This window comes from Schistocerca gregaria, chromosome 6, assembly GCF_023897955.1.
Source record: "Schistocerca gregaria isolate iqSchGreg1 chromosome 6, iqSchGreg1.2, whole genome shotgun sequence".
NCBI classification, from domain to species: Eukaryota; Metazoa; Arthropoda; class Insecta; order Orthoptera; family Acrididae; genus Schistocerca; species Schistocerca gregaria.
The window spans coordinates 418,294,205-418,314,997 of NC_064925.1; the positions used below are offsets into that span (position 1 = coordinate 418,294,205).

The 20,793-nt window shown below is 39.0% G+C and overlaps 1 protein-coding gene across 1 annotated transcript in view; it reads right to left on the reverse strand.

The window, feature by feature from the left end:
- Nucleotides 1-744: 744 nt before the first annotated feature.
- Nucleotides 745-20,793, reverse strand: part of LOC126278898 (dynein beta chain, ciliary-like) — a 195,301-nt gene continuing 175,252 nt past the window's right edge. The window contains exon 12 of the mRNA XM_049979173.1: nt 745-765. Coding sequence (XP_049835130.1) covers nt 745-765 — 21 coding nt within the window. The remainder of the gene's footprint in view (nt 766-20,793) is intronic.

The following is a 20,793-nucleotide window of genomic DNA, read 5'->3' on the forward strand; positions in this document are numbered from 1 at the left end:
AGATCAACAGCTTCTTGAGGCAAATTTTTCTCCCCCATCATATTTAGATAACGCACCTCACAAAGCAGGGTGATCAACTGCAATGAAGAGGTGCAGCTATAGAGTACACATAAAGCTTTTACCCTACAATAAATGTATCACAAATGTCATCAGAATAAAAGTAACACAAAGCATCAAACAAAGCACAAATATATCACCTCTTGATCAAAGTTCAATGTAAGAGACATATCAGAACGACGTATCATGAGTGTCTTCTCCAGATTTTCATTGCAGATTCTAGGAACTTGAGCAGCCCATTTTCTGAAAATATGTCTTTCAAATCTCTCCAGATAACTCAACATTTCATCATGTTTCTTATATATATAATTGGCTTCTTCAGTTTCTGCTAATCTGAAAAATAACACTGAAGGTCTCAAAGCTTGGACATTTATTCGAGGAATTATATTGCCATCAACATTCCCCCATCTGTCAAGAGTGCAGAGATGAAAACAGTTTACTAATACTTACGGATGATCAAGAGCTCTCAGTGTTGCCACATCAGGGGAAATCCTTTCTCGTAACATAATGATCCTCATAATTGTACCACCAACTGGGGGAAAATTGTTGTCAATAGGAATTTCTCCTTTTTCTTTGTAACATTTCAGGTCTTTGTCAAACATAGCCTGAAAGAGAAAACTACTTTTATCATGCATATTATTTGCACTTACAAATATTATATTTACTCAAGAAAAAAGTATCTGCTTCTCAGCCATCAGATCCACTGAACTGAAAATGGGTGTAAGGAGAAGCGTACTCTCACCAGATTTCTACTAAAATGATAGCCTAGCCATGGTGACTTATCCTCCTTTTTCCTGATGACACACTAGTATCTGAGCAACTCTAGGGCTAGGATGTAAAGCTGGGCGGCAGATCCAGTTAAATGGCAAGTAAGCTAGAGTTTCCAAGTAGAGTTCTCTCTTCAGCTATCTCTGTTACTATTGTAGGAGGTAACAATAAGTAGAAGGTCTCCCGGTACACATGGAGCAGGTCAGCAGATGTGAAGTTACCAACTAGTATGCTGCCATTGGCTATTTTTAATATGGTTATAGGAAATACTAGGAAACAAAGGTGGAGTTCATTTGATGAAAAAGAGTGAACAGACTTCCACAATGAATGTTGTGAAATACTTGACTTGCCACATAGAGCAGAATTTTCTCCAAGAATATTGTGTTTTTTATCAAAAGACATGTTATCTTCAGTTATATGCTCAGTCAGTGAGTGTCAGATTTTAAGTACATAAGATCTGGGACTTGATGTCCAGCTGTTCCTGGAAATTTCCTTTCCTGTCACTTATCATTTCTTTCATAATAAATATTAATGTGTCTCTGGTACTAAGTTCACTTTAAACAGCAGGCTCCTCTTATAAATGAATGAGTGAGTCAGTTCTGAAGTTGTAAAATACAAGGGCATCCTACCTCCGAAAGAATAAAGCCAAGAAGAGTACTGCATCATTCAAAATTGGAACTGATCTTCAAGATTAGGACAGGTTTACGTTTTTATATGAAAATTAAGCTCATATGTGTATCAGTTACTGTAAGGAGCTGAGGAAACAAATACTACGTTTGAGGAAATAATTATTTATGAGTTAGTGCACATATAATGAAAGTAAAATTATTCCTTTTAATATAATTTGCCAGAGCTAACAGTTTTTCTTATTACATAACAGATGAGCTAACCAACAGTGTCACCACCACAGAGGTCGATATTTATACAAAGAAATTAAAAGAACAGTTGGAGGGACAGAAGATCTGAGAACTTCTGCAATGCCTAGTCATTAAAGTTTCTAAGGTGTAGGTTCAGAATCCTTATAAGGATGACATGGGCATTAATTTTTTACAGCAGTTTCACATTAAAATGCATCTTGCAATGTATCCTCTGAATAAGGACATGGTCTGAAAGCTCATCTCTTGTTTAGGTGTCAGTTCAGCACAAACTATTCGCCAAATTATGCAACAAATTGCACAGAACCATCTTAGATGTGATATTAATTTTATTACTTGAAGACTAGTTTCAAGCCTAAGCTCATTATCACATCATCCACTAAGCTATGCAATAACATAATACAGGCCTATTCATTCCAGTTAAAAAAATCTTGTAAATTAGTGCAGAGCTGAACTTCACTCATTTAACTGAAAGTTCAGTTAGGTGAATGAAGTTCTGCTCTGCACTAATTTTAAGATGTAACTAAGGAATATTTGACTGGGAACAGGTAACCAAATCCCAGATTTGTTCAACACATAGTGGTTCCACCTGCACTAGTAAATAGTTTAATTTTGTAGTTTCACTTGTTATGCTACTTGTAAGATGTCCACAATCAATTACCCAATGATTAACACATTGTTACCTCACACAGCATGATAGCTGGCAAAATAGATTATCACTAATGCTAAGCAAGTAAAGAGTCAGTTGAGTTCAAGTTTGGAGTCGGTCAAGCTTGGACGGAGCTGTGAGCTACATGGCCATGTCGTACCAACTGAGTGAGTTCCCACCGCTACATATTGACCCTCTGCACACCATTACAAGTTTGTGTCATATGACATTCCTGACAGGTGTTTTACAAAGGTTTTTCACTGTGCCATATAATCACATTCATGTCAACCATGCCTGCAACATTTTATACTGCACTGAGGATGGTGTGTGGCAACCATTGTTAGTGTGTGTGACAACCTACTAAAAATTCTGACCTGTGATCAGATTAACCATAACTAGAAGTGTGAGTCAAAAGTATTGCCTACCTTATATTGTGTCTCAATAGAATATATAACTCAAATAGTGTAAAACATCTTGTCATTGGTTATTTCAAAACCCTTTATCACTGTGTGAACATCATCGAGCAGCTGCACTCTGATTATAAACAACTCCCAAAGGAGCTAAATCCAGTTAGCACTTATCTATTAAGCCACAATATCATCAAAATTAAAGTTTGGCTGCTGTTTTGGTTAACAATAATCATATTAATCGGGACTGTTTCATAGTGACATAAAATTGTGTTTCAGCTTGGCAGAACCAAATATTGGGTTTTTCCAGGCAGAATTTCACACTGATATATCACACTTTTCCTGGAGCTACAGCACTTTTTTGGCAGTGTCCATGGTCTTCTAATTTCTTCTTGTACCTTCTCGATCACATCAGTGTAACCACTTGTAGCAGCTTAATCCTTAATTTATATATTTAGTAGGAAATCTAATTCAACCAAACTGTTTTTGACAGTAATTTTTTATTTCACAACTTACATCTCACTACTTTATAATCCTTGCTCTTGAGAAAACTAAATGTAGATGCAGTAACAAGCCTCTTTTTTAAAAACATAACTGCTTTGTGCTTCATGGTGTGGGTTCCTGTAGTCATGTCCTAGTTCATGAACCACAGGCAACATATGAGTGACCAAGTAAGTGGTCCCGACAGTTGGGATACCAGTTACTTTGGAATAAGGCTGGGCATTTTGGACATATTCTGAGTCGTGGTCACCTTTGAGCTCATACGGCAAAGACTACCAAATCCACCGGTTAGTCCCTCAGCCGTTAGGGGTAAAACCCAATGGGACTCGGGGCAAGTAAGGCTAGCAACCTGCTTCCCTGGTACTTTATATATGATGCTGGCAATAATCAGAGCAAAATGCCTTGGACCTTTGGAGGTGACGGAGTCCCACCTCTAACTGACAAACCAGGGACTCCTAAGATACGACTTGGAAAACAAATGGTAATGAGATGGGGAGCTATTAATATCAATGGGGGCTACTCTGGGAAGAAGGTAGAGCTGGCAGAGGCTGCAACTAAGATGGGGCTGGACGTTTTAGTTGTTAGTGACATTCGTGTAAGGGGTGAGAAAGAAGAGGAAGTGGGAGAATACAAGGTCTACCTGTCAGGAGTCAAAGCAGGAATAGCACTATGGGGTGTAGGGCTTTACATCAGGAAAGAAATGGAACCCAGAGTAGTTGCAATAAGGTATGTAAACGAACGACTGATGCGGACAGATTTGACAGTGTCTAGCAAGAAAATTAGGATTGTGTCAGTATATTCGCATTGTGAAGGGACAGATCAAGATAAGATGGATAGTTTTTATGACGCACTCAGTGACGTAGTTTTTGGAGTAAAGGACAAGGACAGTGTTCTGCTCATGGGTGATTTTAATGCCAGGATTGGAAATCGAACAGAAGGGTATGAAAAGGTTATGGGTAAATTTGGAGAGGATATGGAGGCCAACAGGAACGGGAAACAACTCTTTGATTTCTGTGCCAGCATGAGCTTAGTAATCACAAACTCCTTTTTTTTAAACATAAGAACTTTCACCGGTATACTTGGGAAGGCAGGGGAACCAGATCTGTCATTGACTATATAATAACAGATCAGGAATTCAGAAAGGCTGTGACGGACACACATGTATTCAGGGGATTCTTCGATGACACTGATCATTATTTAATCTGCAGTGAAATTGGGATTGTGAGCAGGAGGTCAGGTTCATGTGTAGGAGGATAAGAGTGGAGAAACTTCAGGGTAAGGAAATCAGGCTCAAGTACATAACAGCGATCTCAGAAAGGTACCAGTTAGTTGAATGTAGTCAATTACAGTCATTGGAAAAGGAATGGACAAGGTACAAGGATGAAGTACGAGAAGTGGCTAAAGAATGTATTGGATCAGTAGTGTGTAAAAGTAGGATGAAGCAAACAGCTTGGTGGAATGACACAGTCATGGAAGCCTGTAAAAGGAAAAAGAAGGCGTATCAAAAACGGCTACATACTAGAACTCAGGTAGACAGAAAAAGTTATGTTGAAGAAAGAAACAAAGCCAAACAGATAATTGCAACATCCAAGAAGAAATCTTGGGAAGACTTTGGAAACAGGTTGGAGACAAGCTGCTGGAAAACCATTCTGGAGTGTAATTAGCAGTCTTCGAAAGGGAGGTAAGAAGGAAATGACAAGTATTTTGGACAGGTCAGGAAAACTGCTGGTGAATCCTGTGGATGCCTTGGGCAGATGGAGGGAATATTTTGAAGAGTTGCTCAATGTAGGTGAAAATACGATCAGTACTGTTTCAGGTTTCGAGGTAGAATGGGATAGGAATGATGATGGAAATAGGATCACATTTGAGGAAGTGGAGAAAATGGTCAATAGAGTGCAGTGCAATAAAGCAGCTGGGGTAGATGAAATTAAGTCGGAACTCATCAAATACAGTGGAATGTCAGGTCTTAAATGGCTACACAGGATAACTGAAATGGCCTGGGAGTCAGGACAAGTTCCATCAGACTGGACAAAAGCAGTAACCACTCCAATCTTTAAACATGGAAACAGAAAAGATTGTAACAACTACAGAGGTATCTCTTTAATCAGCGTTGTGGGTAAAATCTTCTCAGGTATTGTTGAAAGGAAAGTGCGAGTATTAGTTGAGGACCAATTGAATGAAAATCAGAATGGGTTTAGGCCTCTTAAAGGTTGTCAGGACCAGATCTTTAGCTTACAGCAAATAATGGAGAAGTGTTGTGAGTGGAACTGGGAATTGTATCTATGCTTTATGGATCTAGAAAAGGCATATGACTGGGTTCCTAGGAGGAAGTTATTGTCTGTTCTACAAGATTATGGGATAGGAGGCAAATTTTTGCAAGCTATTAAATGTCTTTACATGGATAGTCAGGCAGCAGTTAGAGTTGACGGTAAATTGAGTTCATGGTTCAGAGTAGTTTCAGGGGTAAGACAAGGCTGCAACCTGTCTGCACTGTTGTTCATATTATTTATGGATCACATGATGAAAACAATAGACAGGCTGGGTGAGATTAAATTATGTGAACACAAAATAAGCAGTCTTGCATATGCGGATGATTTAGTTGTGATGGCAGATTCTATTGAAAGTTTGCAAAGTAATATTTCAGAGCTAAATCAGAAATGTAAGGACTATGGTATGAAGATTAGCATCTCCAAAACGAAAGTAATGTCAGTGGGAAAGAAATATAAACAGATTGAGTGCCAAACAGGAGGAACAAAGTTAGAACAGGTGGACGGTTTCATGTACTAAGGATGCATATTCTCACAAGATGGCAACATAGTGAAAGAACTGGAAGCGAGGTGTAGCAAAGCTAATGCAGTGAGCGCTCAGATATGATCTACTCTCTTCTGCAAGAAGGAAGTCAGTACCAAGACTAAGTTATCTGTGCACTATTCAATCTTTCGACCAACTTTGTTGTATGGGAGCGAAAGCTGGGTGGATTCAGGTTACCTTATCAACAAGGTTGAGGTTACGGATATGAAAGTAGCTAGGATGATTGCCGGTACTAACAGATGGGAACAATGGCAGGGGGTGCCCACAATGAGGAAATCAAAGAAAAACTGGGAATGAACTCTATAGATGTAGCAGTCAGGGCTTAGATGGTGGGGTCATATTACACGTATGGGAGAAGCAAGATTACCCAAGACTCTCATGGGTTCAGCAGAAGAGGGTAAGAGGAGTCAGGGCAGACCAAGGAGAAGGTACCTGGATTCGGTTAAGAATGATTTTGAAGTAATAGGTTTAACATCAGAAGAGGCACCGATGTTAGCACTGAATAGGGGATCATGGAGGAATTTTATAAGGGGGGCTATGCTCCAGACTGAATGCGGAAAGGCATAATCATGATGAACTGCTTGAAATAAGTAATTTACTCCTTAGACACTGAGGACATTAACATATATGTTTCCGCAACCCCGTCCACAACTACTCCTTTTATTAGTCACAAACAATGGCAGTAGAGTTCACACTTGTTCTACGCCCATACATCACTCACTCCCTCACAGCCAGTGTATGTTAAGTAGTATTTGGTGTTTTGAGTGCCCTACTGTGAATGTTACTGCCAATGTAAGGATTAAATCAAATCTTGGTGAGTTATTTAGTGAATTTTTATTCCATTTGTTGTGAGCCATTATTACTGATGATGATGGTAAGCAAAAAATTCTATATAACAATTGACAGACATAATTTGCAGCATACACACTTTCATCAAGTGCTGGGAACTAGCAACAATGCAAACCCCGTCCAAGCATCAAACTGCACAAACACTATTGTTCTGGAATAGCACTATAGTTAGTTATGTGTTCAATAGATCATAATCACAATAAACATTATTATATCAAACCTATCAATTAAGCAAACATAGAAACCATATTTAAAAAAATAATAGTATGGCTACATGTTAGACGTTTTTTCTCTATTAATGGCTAATTATTTCTGTTCGGGTATTCATCTATGGCACAGAAAGAATTGTTATGGAGAAACATCTTTAATCTAGATTTGAAAACACTTTTGTTACCTCTCAGACATGCCATTTCCATGGTACAAGGTCGAAGATTTTTGAGTCACCAAAGGGCAATGAAGATTTTCCATTCTAGTGTTGTTGTTGTTGCGGTCTTCAGTCCTGAGACTGGTTTGATGCAGCTCTCAATGCTACTCTATCCTGTGAAAGCTTCTTCATCTCCCAGTACCTACTGCAACCTACATCCTTCTGAATCTGCTTAGTGTATTCATCTCTTGGTCTTCCTCTACGATTTTTACCCTCCACGCTGCCCTCCAATATCAAATTGGTGATCCCTTGATGCCTTAGAACATGTCCTACCAACCGATCCCTTCTTCTGGTCAAGTTGTGCCACAAACTTCTCTTCTCCCCAATCCTATTCAATACTTCCTCATTAGTTACGTGGTCTACCCATCTAATCTTCAGCATTCTTCTGTAGCACCACATTTCGAAAGCTTCTATTCTCTTCTTGTCCAAACTATTTATCGTCCATGTTTCACTTCCATACATGGCTACATTTAAAATACAAATACTTTCAGAAATGACTTCCTGACGCTTAAATCAATACTCAATGTTAACAAATTTCTATTCTTCAGAAACGCTTTCCTTGCCATTGCCAGTCTACATTTTATATCCTCTCTACTTCGACTATCATCAGTTATTTTGCTCCCCAAATAGCAACACTCCTTTACTACTTTAAGTGTCTCATTTCCTAATCTAATTCCCTCAGCATCTCCCGACTTAATTTGACTACATTCCATTATCTTCGTTTTGCTTTTGTTGATGTTCATCTTATATCCTCCTTTCAAGACACTGTCCATTCCATTTAACTGCTCTTCCAAGTCCTTTGCTGTCTCTGACAGAATTACAATGTCATCGGCGAACCTCAAATTTTTTATTTCTTCTCCGTGGATTTTAATACCTGCTCTGAATTTTGCTTTTGTTTCCTTTACTGTTTGCTCAATATACAGATTGAATAACATCGGGGAGAGGCTACAACCCTGTCTTACTCCATTCCTGACCACTGCTTCCCTTTCATGTCCCTTGACTCTTATAACTGCCATCTGGTTTCTGTACAAATTGTAAATAACCTTTCACTCCCTGTATTTTACCCCTCCCACCTTTAGAATTTGAAAGAGAGTATTCCAGTCAACATTGTCAAAAGCTTTCTCTAAGTCTACGAATGCTAGAAATGTAGATTTGCCTTTCCTTAATCTTCCTTCTAAGATAAGTCGTAGGGTCAGTATAGCCTCACGTGTTCCAATATTTCTACGGAAGCCAAACTGATCTTCCCCAAGGTCGGCTTCTACTAGTTTTTCCATTCATCTGTAAAGAATTCGTGTTAGTATTTTGCAGCAGTGGCTTATTAAACTGATTGTTCGGTAATTTTCACATCTGTCAACACCTGCTTTCTTTGGGATTGGAATTATTATATTCTTCTTGAAGTCTGAGGGTATTTTGCCTGTTTCATACATCTTGCTCACCAGATGGTAGAGTTTTGTCAGGACTGGCTCTCCCAAGGCCGTCAGTAGTTCCAGTGGAGTGTTGTCTACTCCGGGGGCCTTGTTTCGGCTCAGGTCTTTCAGTGCTCTGCCAAACTTTCCACGCGATATCATATCTCCCATATCATCTTCATCTACATCCTCTTCCATTTCCATAATATTGTCCTCAAGTGCATCGCCCTTGTATAGACCCTCTATATACTCCTTCCACCTTTCTGCTTTCCCTTCTTTGCTTAGAACTGGGTTTCCATCTGAGCTCTTGATGTCCATACAAGTGGTTCTCTTATCTCCACAGGTCTCTTTAATTTTCCTGTAGGCAGTATCTACCTTACCCCTAGTGAGATAAGCCTCTACATCCTTACCTTTGTAATCTAGCCATCCCTGCTTAGCCATTTTGCACTTCCTGTTGATCTCATTTTTGAGACGTTTGTATTCCTTTTTGCGTGATTCATTTACTGCATTTTTATATTTTCTCCTCTCATCAATTAAATTCAATATTTCTTCTGTTACCCAAGGATTTCTACTAGCCCTCATCTTTTTACCTACTTGATCCTCTGCTGCCTTCACTACTTCATCCCTCAAAGCTACCCATTCTTCTTCTACTGTATTTCTTTCCCCAATTCCTGTCAATTGTTCCCTTATGCTCTCCCTGAAACTCTGTACAACCTCTGGTTTTTTCAGTTTATCCAGGTCCCATCTCCTTAATTTCCCACATTTTTGCAGTTTCTTCAGTCTTAATCTACAGGTCATAACCAATAGATTGTGGTCAGAGTCCACATCTGCCCCTGGAAATGTCTTACAATTTAAAACCTGGTTCCTAAATCTCTGTCTTACCATTATATAATCTATCTGATACCTTTTAGTATCTCCAGGCTTCTTCCATGTATACAGCCTTCTTTTATGGTTCTTGAACCAAGTGTTAGCTATGATTAAGTTGTGCTCTGTGCAAAATTCTACCAGGCGGCTTCCTCTTTCATTTCTTTGCCCAGTCCATATTCACCGTCTATGTTTCCTTCTCTCCCTTTTCCTACTACCGAATTCCAGTCACCCATGACTAATAAATTTTCGTCACCCTTCACTATCTGAATGATTTCTTTTATTTGATCATACATTTCTTCAATTTCTTCGTCATCTGCAGCGCTAGTTGGCATATAAACTTGTACTACTGTAGTAGGCATGGGCTTCATATCTATCTTGGCCACAATAATGCGTTCACTATGCTGTTTGTAGTAGCTTATCCGCATTCCTATTTTCCTATTCATTATTAAACCTACTCCTGCATTACCCCTAATTGATTTTGTGTTTATAACCCTGTAGTCACCTCACCAGAAGTCTTGTTCCTCCTGCCACCGAACTTCACCAATTCCCACTATATCTAACTTCAACCTTTCCATTTCCCTTTTTAAATTTTCTAACCTACCTGCCCGATTAAGGGATCTGACATTCCACGCTCTGATCTGTAGAACGCCAGTTTTCTTTCTCCTGATAACGACATCCTCCTGAGTAGTCCCCGCCCGGAGATCCGAATGGGGGACTATTTTACCTCTGGAATATTTTACACAAGAGGACGCCATCATCATTTAATCATACAGTAAAGCTGCATGCCGTCGGGAAAAATTACAGCCGTAGTTTCCCCTTGCTTTCAGCCATTCGCAGTACCAGCACAGCAAAGCCATTTTGGTTATTGTTACAAGGCCAGATCAGTCAATCATCCAGACTGTTGCCCTTGCAACTACTGAAAAGGCTGCTGCCCCTCTTCAGGAACCACACGTTTGTCTGGCCTCTCAACAGATACCCCTCAGTTGTGGTTGCACCTACGGTACGGCTATCTGTATCACTGAGGCACGCAAGCCTCCCCACTAACGGCAAGGTCCATGGTTCATGGGGAGAGGGGGGGAGGGGCATTCTAGTGTTGTACTTGTGAATATCTCCTTTACTATCAAACTCAGATGGATTGTTGATAACACATTTCAGAAATGAATGAATGTACTGTGAGACTATGGTTAACATTCCCAACTGCTTAAAGGGGTGTATGTAATATATATGTAAGTGAACCCTACAGATAATTACTGTCTTTTGTGTAATGAGCACTTCTTGCCTTAGTGAGGAGTCATCCTAGTATATTAACCCTTAAAACAGTGGTTCCCAATCTGTGTTAGACCATTACTCCCAAGTGCAATCAGACATTAGCTGGCACCACTACCCTCCCTCCGCCACCCTCCCACCCGCCATCTGTTGCCCCCCTCCCTCCACCACATTATCACCAAATTTAATGTCTAACCAAACTGTAGAATGAAAGAATTTTCTAGGAACACTTTTATTTTTTTAATGATGAAAGAGCAGCAATATTTAGTTTGGCAAAATCAAACAATGGAAACTCCAGGTAGGAATATCAACATTGTAGGAAAAGACAGATTACTACTTACCGTACACTAAAGTTTAAGCTGAAGACAAGCGCAATTAAAATACACTTACATAATGCTTCTGGCCATACCCTTCATCAGCAAAAGAGAGGCAGAATGCCACCCTGAGATGCTGAAGCTGGCGGTCGTGTGTGCGTGAGATGCGCTTGGTTGTGTGTATGAATGGTGACGAAAGCTGCAGCAGAAGTGTCTTTTAATTGTGCCTGTCTGCAACTTAACATGTCTTGTTGATGGTAGGTATCAATCTGGTTTTTCCTACATTATTGATATTTAGTTTTTGTGTGTGTGTGTGTGTGTGTGTGTGTTAAAATCCACACTGATAGTACAAAGTTGCTACAAAACATGCTTCCCCCGCATTACTCCTCTAAATGCGGCACTTCCTTGACCTGCACACTGCAACCCTAAATAAAATCAAAGTATTTCAGATGTGTCCTCTGTACTTATTGTTTGTAAATCACTTTATTGGTGCACTCCTTACTGCTGAACTGGCAGAAATTAGATGATTGCTGGCTGTCAATGCTTTGTGTCTAACCATTCTAATAATTATAATAATGATAATAATAATAATAATAAAACTGTGTACAGCACTAAACTAGCTCTTATGAAGTTACTGCTGTGTTGCGCTGTCAATTACAAAGTGAGTAATGAAGTGATTTCTGAACTACTGCAGGTACTACCAACAACTTGGACAAGATATTTTCTCGAGATATTTAGTATTTATTATGCATATGTTTCGTAGACATGTTGGAACACGTTAGGCAATACTGACCCTACGACTTATCTTAGAGAAAGATTAAGGAAAGGCAAACCTATGTTTCTAGCATTTGTAGACTTGGAGAAAGCTTTTGACAATGTTGACTGGAATACATTCTTACAAATTCTAAAGGTGACAGGGGTAAAATACAGGGAGCGAAAGGCTATTTACAATTTGTACAGAAAGCAGATGGCAGTTATAAGAGTCAAGGGACATGAAAGGGAAGCAGTGGTTGGGAAGGGAGGGAGACAGGGTTGTAGTCTCTCCCCTATGTTATTCAATCTGTATATTGAGCAAGCAGTGAAGGAAACAAAAGAAAAATTCAGAGTAGGGATTAAAATCCATGGAGAAGAAATAAAAACTTTGAGATTTGCCGATGACATTGTAATTCTGTCAGAGACAGCAAAGGACTTGGAAGAGCAGTTGAACGGAATGGACAGTGTCTTGAAAGGAGGGTATAAGATGAACATTAACAAAAGCAAAACAAGGATAATGGAATGTAGTCGAATTAAGTCATGTGATGCTGTGGGAATTAGATTAAGAAATGAGACACTTTAAGTAGTAAAGGAGTGTTGCTATTTGGGGAGCAAAATAACTGATGATGGTCAAAGTAGAGAGGATATAAAATGTAGACTGGCAATGGCAAGGAAAGCATTTCTGAAGAATAGAAATTTGTTAACATCAAGTATTGATTTAAGTGTCAGGAAGTCGTTTCTGAAAGTATTTGTATGGAGTGTAGCCATGTACGGAAGTGAAACATGGACGATAAATAGTTTAGACAAGAGGAGAATAGAAGCTTTCGAAATGTGGTGCTACAGAAGAATGCTGAAGATTAGATGGGTAGATCACATAACTAATAAGGAGGTATTGAATAGAATTGTGGGAAAGAGGAGTTTGTGGCATAATTTGACTAGAAGAAGGGATCGGTTGGTAGGACATGTTCTGAGGCATCAAGGGATCACCAATTTAGTACTGGAGGGCAGCGTGTAGGGTAAAAATTATAGAGGGAGACCAAGAGATGAATACACTAAGCAGATTCAGAAGGATGTAGGCTGCAGTAGGTACTAAGAGATGAAGAGGCTTGCACACGATAGAGTAGGATTGAGAGCTGGATCAAACCAGTCTCAGGACTGAAGACCACAACAACAACAACAACGCATATGTCTCACTTTTATCATCAGCGATGCATGAGACATAGCACAACATGTGTGCGTAGCGGGTGTACTATGTGAGGAACCTGTAACCTCCACTGCATTAATGTTACTAATTGAGAAAAAGTAATTATTGAAAACTTATATAATCAATATTAGAGTCTTACAAAATTGTGATAATAGTAATGAACTTTCAAAAATAATTTAGTTTCGTGACTGAAACAGAATCGAATCATTTAGTTTTTACCACTCAGAAGATTTCATTTTACCTTCAAGGGAGTAGTTACCCTCTGGCTGTAAACAACTGCCTTATGACATCTGTGAATCACAATATGCAAAATATGTTTACTTATTGGTTTCTATATCTCCAAAGTTGGCAGTTATTCTTATGGCAAAAGTAGCTGACACTAAATGTTTTAGCATGGCTTCTATTGGTTTTTCCAGTTTTAAGTTTTCATCAATATGCACATCTAATAACTTAGAATTTTCTACCCTGTTTATCATTTATTGTTGGTATACTGTGTTAATAGGAGTTTTGATGTTTTTGATAGCATAAAACTGAATGAGCTGCATTTTTTCCAACTTTTAGCTATCACATTTGTGCAAAACCATAACTAACTTCCATAAAAACAATACTTCCTGTCATGCTTCTCTTTTTTTAACAATTATTTCCAAGAGTTCAGAAAGTCTCCCTCTTTATGAAAGTCTCACTTTCTGAATGCTTGCAACTAACAGCACAAAAGTTTGGCAATAGCATAACTCAATTTTTACGTGCATTCTGACATCAAGTTATTTCCTATTCACCAGAAAATATTAGAAACAGATGGCATGGTGATGGGCAGTCCATTATTGACTCTCATGGCGAAACTATACCTGGAACTCCTTGAAGCAAAGACACTAAAATCTGCCAAGTCAAACCAAAGTGTTTCTGTCAATATGTAGACAACACGTTTGTGGCGTGTTCATGTAGACTGAAATATATCAAAGAGTTCTGGAACATTTATACTATATCCACCATAATATAAAATTCACAATGCAACCTGAAAAAGAAGACCAGCTATCTTTCCTCAACTTGTTAGTTAAGAGAAGACTAGACGGATCCCTGGGTCACAGTGTATGCTGAGGTGACAAAAGGGCAAGGGATACTGATATGCACATATCCAGATGGTAGTACTATTGTGTACACAAGGTGTAAAGCAGCAGTGCATTGGCAGAGCTATCAATTTTACTCAGGCAATTCATGTGAAAATGTTTCCAACAGGAATTAACAGACTTTGAAGACGGAATGGTAGCTGCGTGGGACACTCCATTTGGAAAATTGTTAAGGAATTCAATATTCTGCGATCCACAGTGTCAAGAGTGTGCCAAGAATACCACATTTCAGTCACTACCTCTCACCATGGACAAAACTGTCGCCGAAGGCCTTCACTTAACGACCAAGAGCAGCAAAGTTTGTATAGTGTTGTCAGTGCTAACAGACAAGCAACACCAGCTAAAATAATCCCACAAATCAATGTGGGATGTATGATGAGCATATTCTTTAGGACAGTTCAGCAAAATTTTAGGTTGATGGGCTATGGCAGTAGACGACCAATGCGAGTGGTTTTGGTAATAGTATGACATGACTTGCAGTGCCTCTCTTGTACTCGTGACCAAACTGGTTGGACACCAGATGAGTGGAAAACTGTGGCCTGGTCAGATGGATCTCGATTTCAGTCGGTAAGAACTGAAGGCAGGGCTTGAGTACGGTGCAGACCCCTTGAAGCCATGGACCCAAGCTGTTAACAAGGCACTGTGTACTCTGCTGGTGGTTCCATAATGGTGTGGGCTGTGTTTACATGGAATAGACTAAGTCCTCTGGGTATTTGGCTACTTGGGGAGCATTTGCAGACATTCATGAACGTCATGTTCCCAAAATACAGTGGAATTTTTATAGATGTAAATGTGCCACCATGTCATTAAGCCACAATTGTTTGTGATTGGTTTGAAGAACATTCTGGACAATTCAAGCGAATGATCTAATGACCCAGATTGCCTGACATGAATCCCACCAGACATAACTGACAGGTCAGGTCAGCACAAAATCTTGCACCTGTAAAACGTTCACAATTACATGCTTCTCCCATTTCGACTTACTGTACTACGCTGGGCAAAAGGAGATCCAACATGACGTTAGGAGGTATCTTAAGATTTTTGTCATCTACGTGCATATAAAAAACCCACACACACTGATCTCTGTACTCACACCTCAAGCCATCACCATTCATCACACAGATATTCAGTGATAAAGACTCTGGTCCATAGAGGTTGAACACTTTACGTAAGAAGAGCCTTACTGAAGAACTACAACACCGAATGGTCTATCTATCTAAATCAGAATCCCATTCCAGCTACTGTCGGGTCTGGGTGCTGATGAGTCCGCTCCATTTGGCTCGGGTCCTCCCACCACGTTTCTTCCTCTACTTGCTGCCAGGTCACACCTCTCCTTTCTACAGTTATTCTCAGTCCCATTTTCCACTGTGTTCTTGGGTGCCCTCTAGGTCATTTCCCATCCATCTTTAGTTCTTCCATAATTCTGGGGAGTCTCTCCGCCCATGCACCCTCTTAATATGCCCATACTATCTTAATCTATTTTTTTCAATTTCTTCTCTCATACTTTCTTGTTTAAGGTCCTTTCTAATCCCTACATTCCTTACTCTGTCCATTTTTGTTTTTCCCTTAACTGCTCTGAGAAATTTCATTTCCCCTGCTTGCAGTCTGCTCCAGTCCCTTTCAGTCATTGTCCATGTTTCTCCACCATAGGTGACAATAGGGAAGTAATAATTCTTATACATAAGGAGTTTTGCTTTTTCTGAAACTTCCTTATTCCTAACCAGGTGTTTTATTGTTTGGTAGAAATTGCCTCCCTTCTGTAACCTCCTATTAATTTCGTTAGTTATTCTTCCATCTCCAGATATTTCACTCCTTAAATACGTGAAACTTTCTACCACTTTGTAGGGTTCTCCAGTCAAGGTAATATTTTCGTTGATCCCTTTCTCTCTTCCAAACACCATTACTTCACTCTTATCTTTATTTATTTTTAATCCATACTTTTTCATTATTTTCTTCCACGTATCAAGCTGTAACTGTACATCTGCCTACCATATTACCATACCATCTGCAAAAATAATCTTTTTTGTCTTTTTCTTTTACTATATCTTTAACTGCCCTATTCATTCCCTCCATCACAACAAAAAAGTGCATGAGATAGAATACTTCCTTGCTTAAGTCCATGTCTTATTTCAAAGTGTTCAGAGTTCCCCAATGGTGTTCTAATTCTACACTTGTGTCCTCTGTACATTGTCTTTAATGTATCCATCTTCTATATCTATCTTCTTCATTTCTTTCCAGAGTCTTTCCCTGTAAACTGAGTCATATGCCTTTTCTATGTCTATAAAAACCATTATCACCCTTTTGTTATACTCCCAACTTTTTTCCATCAGTTGAAGGATAGAAAATATCAGGTCGATCGTGCTTCTTCCTTTCCTAAACCCATGCGGTTCTTCACTCAGCTCCTTTTCTATCTTTTCACTAATTTGATTTAGTAAAATTCTTTCAAAAATCATGGCTGTATCACTCATGAGGGTTATTTCTCTGTAGTTTTTACAAATTCTTTTATTGCCTTTCTTGAAGATGGGAACAATGTCTCTTGTTCTCCATTTGTCAGGTATTGTACTATTTCTCCATACAGCCACTGCATTCCCACTGGACCGGCTGCTCTTATCATGTCCACTGATACTTCATCAGGTCCTGGGGCTTCCCCCCCCCCCCCCCCCCCCCCCATTCATCTTCTTCACAGCTTTTTCCATTTCTTCCCATGTAATTTATCCTAATTCTGCTTCCCAACTTCTCTCAATTTCTCCATTATTTGATGTTTCTTCATGCATCTGCACCTCAGCATTTAACAGCTTCTTAAAATGTTCTTTCCAGAGATCTTTTGTATTCCCTGGATCTTCAATCACAGTACTGTCCTTTGTTTCCATCTTTACTGGTGCATCAGAAGCCTTCCTTTTATTTTTCATCATTTTATAGAACATTTTCTTGCTCTTCACATCTTCAAAGTTTTTTTAAACTCTCCCCATGCCTTTTTCTTTGTGTTTCCACTATTTTTTTGCACTTCTTATTTTCTTCTGTATATCTTTTATGGTCTTTGTCATTTTTAGTTTTCCACCACTTTCTCCATGCTCCATTTTTTTTCTTCTAACTGCTTGGATTGTGGTATATCATCCCACCAACTTGTTTGTCTTACTTTTTCCTTTTCAGATGTTCTACCACATACTTTTTGTGCTGCTTCGACAAAAGTGTCTTTGAATAAATTCCATTCTTTTTGTACAGTGCAGAAAACTTCTTTTGGACATTTTTGTGTGATTAGTTCTCTGTACTTCTCAGCACATTCACTCTCCTTCAGTTTCCGATCCCATATCCTCATCTCTTTCTTCTGCTTTCTATTTTTCACACACTGATTCATTTTCTATTCTCTCACCAGTAATCAATGGTCTCCATCTGCACTCACACTTGGAATTACCATCACATTTGTTACTTTATCTCCCCATTCCCTATCTACTAGAATATAATCAATTACACTCTTGGTTCTTCCATTCCAACTGTATCTGGTGATAACATGACATTCTCTCTTCATAAACCAGCTGTTTGCTATTTTTCATTCCATTCCTCTGGCACAAATCAGGAGTCTTTCCCCTTCTTCATTTCTGCCTCCACACCCAAAACATCCCAATACTTGCTCAAATAACTCTCTGTCTTTGCCTGCCTGTGCATTAAAGTCTCTTCATCACTGTATTAGCACTCCCTATATGGTTTTCTAACACATTTTCAAAGTCCATCTTCTCTTCTTCGCTACATCCCACTTGAGGTGCATAAATCTGGACTACTTTTAGTGTTTCTTTTTGGAATCTCAGGTTTAAGATTATGATCCTGTCTGATATATATCTCACACTTTCAATACAGCTTTGTACATTCTTATTCACTATCACTGCCACACCATTTCTTCCACACCTGTTATTCCCACTCCAGTACAGTTTTCCTCCTTATCTCAAATTCTTCTCACCTTTTCCCTTCCACTTTGTTTCGCTTAATTCCAATACATCTAACTTCCTCTCTGTTAGTACATCTGTCATTTCTTCCATTTTTCCACTGAGGGTTCGTATATTAAGGGTGCCAATATTTAGGTTATCTTTTAGTCCAGTTGGTTTCATCCTCTTGAACTGATGAATATCTTCAGGTCTCCCATCATTCGCACCAGTACTTGAAGAAGCAGTGGGGTCAAATCCTGAGTGGTTCATTCCGAGGCTCATCTGTGTTTTGAAAGCAATATATGAAGACTTTCCTACTGGCTTGCTAGGCCTAACGCAAGACAGGATTTTCTGTTGGAGTTGTCTCCCTTAGCCTTTGGAGTTTGTCCTCCACCACTAGGCTGTGGTTCCCTTCTCATTTAATTCCCAGAAAGGAGTGTTGCCTCATCTGCCAGCTACGTCATTCCAAAGTCTTCCTTCTCCCCTGTCGCTGCCATTAGGGTCTTTACCCGTAACCCTGGGCATGGGTTCCATGTTATACCCCATGGGATTGGGTCCCTGCCCGAAATCAGCCATCCTAGCACTGTGGCCTACTGAAGTGTAGGATGCCCACCCCCACGACGTGGACACGCCAAGACAGGAATTACACCAGTGGAGGAATAGCCCGGGTTAATGATTGTGTATGGTGCCACAATTACCGAATGGTAATCTAAAGAAATGGGCACTCAGATTATCACATTGAGTGGACATTGCAGTTTAAATTAAGAATGCCTGAAAAAGAGGATGACACTGGGACAGAAAAAGAGAAGCCAAGAATTGTTGATTTACTATGTGTTGGCACAGTATTCAATAGATTGGTGGGCTCCTACAGAAAAATTGCATGTGTCTTTTGCTCCAATTAGCAAAGATAAAAAATCTCATTTGTCATGTTAAAGATTATCTAGGTGACTGAAAGCTAGGTGTGTACTGCATTCCATGTGAATGTGACATGTTTATGAATGACAGGCGGTCATAGCTGTCAAGGAGAGATGCAATGATCATCAATGACAAGCAGCTGCATACTGCTTTGAACATAATCATGAAACTAATGAGATCAGTATCATGGTGCATCTACCAAGTTTCTGGGATACTTATAATAACATAATTAATGAGCCCATCAGAATAAAGATATCAGAAAATTTAATAAACAGGGACAGAAGTTTCAATTTACATAAAGCTTGGGGCCTGGCATTCAGTTAATTAAGATCTTGCTGGTCATCACAAACATGAGACCAACACTAGTTCACAATCTGGTAAGCATCCCAGCTGCAATTACACACAATAGCACAAATTACACCACCTGAAGAAGATGACTGACTTGGTTATCAAAATATTGGCTTAAAATGGAAAAACAGGAGTGTATACTTGGAACTACACCATTATTTATCTTTCACTATGCTTCAATTCTCTTTAACAGAAATAATGTCATCTTTTATGGTTCCTCTCCCTGTTTCTCTTTTAACAATATTCCACATAGATTTGATTCGATTGTCTGATCTGTCACTTTCAGACAAGATGAGCATACTCTTGGAATTTTTTACAACTTTTCTGTATATGTTACAGCAATGTTTGTACTATGAAAGTATCTGTGGGTCATTACTAGTTCTTGCTATTTTCAAAATGTTTCTTTCTCATTGTGGAGGTATTCTGATACGTGTAGGATCCATAAGTTCTCAGTATTGCATTTAATTATATTTTTAGGAAAATTACTTTTAAAATGGATACAAATTCATTTGAAAATTTGCTGAATTTAAAATTAGCACTAGACTTCACCCTTGCGAATATTTTCAGGCTTCCTTTAAAATCTTCAGGTGTTTGGTCATTAATCAGGCTCACTGTTTTCTTGTGAGTGTTTCTGAGCTGTATGTGGGGCTAAGTTACGTAATGTAACTAACTGTGCACTGTGATCTTCCAATTCATTTACCATAGGATAGGCATGTGCTTCTTTAACTTCTGCTTGTTGTATAAATATATTATCTGTAAGGAAAAACTTGAGCAACTTAAGAATGCAGATTTTTGACTGCTTTTGAATTGTAAGTTTTGTGAAAGACTTGAATAATTAATAACGTCACTCATTTACACAAATGTAGATAAGCAAACCACTTCTAATTACTGACCCATTTCAATGTTTACAGTATTTTCAAAACATCAGTAATTATTTTTCTATAAAACTTTTATACGTAGAAAAACTATTTATTGTCTTTATTTATAAATTAACTCAAAACAGCTGTATTTGATTGTGATCAGTTATTACAACTGATTCGAAAGCACATATGCTTCATCATCAGGCAAAGGCTATGACAATAAAAATGAGCATATGGCATCACTTGACCGGAAGGCCCCATCCAGGGATGTTCAGCTGCATTTCAGTTGACACCACACAGGGCAACTTGTGTGCCGGTGATTAGGATGAAATGATGATGACAACACAACAGCCCGTCCCCAAGCAGAGAAAATCTTGAATTCAGGCCTGCTTTCATGGGAGGCAAGCACATTACTACCCAGCTAGGCAGGCGGACTGTGACAATCATATTGCTATAAACCCACAAAGTATATATACAC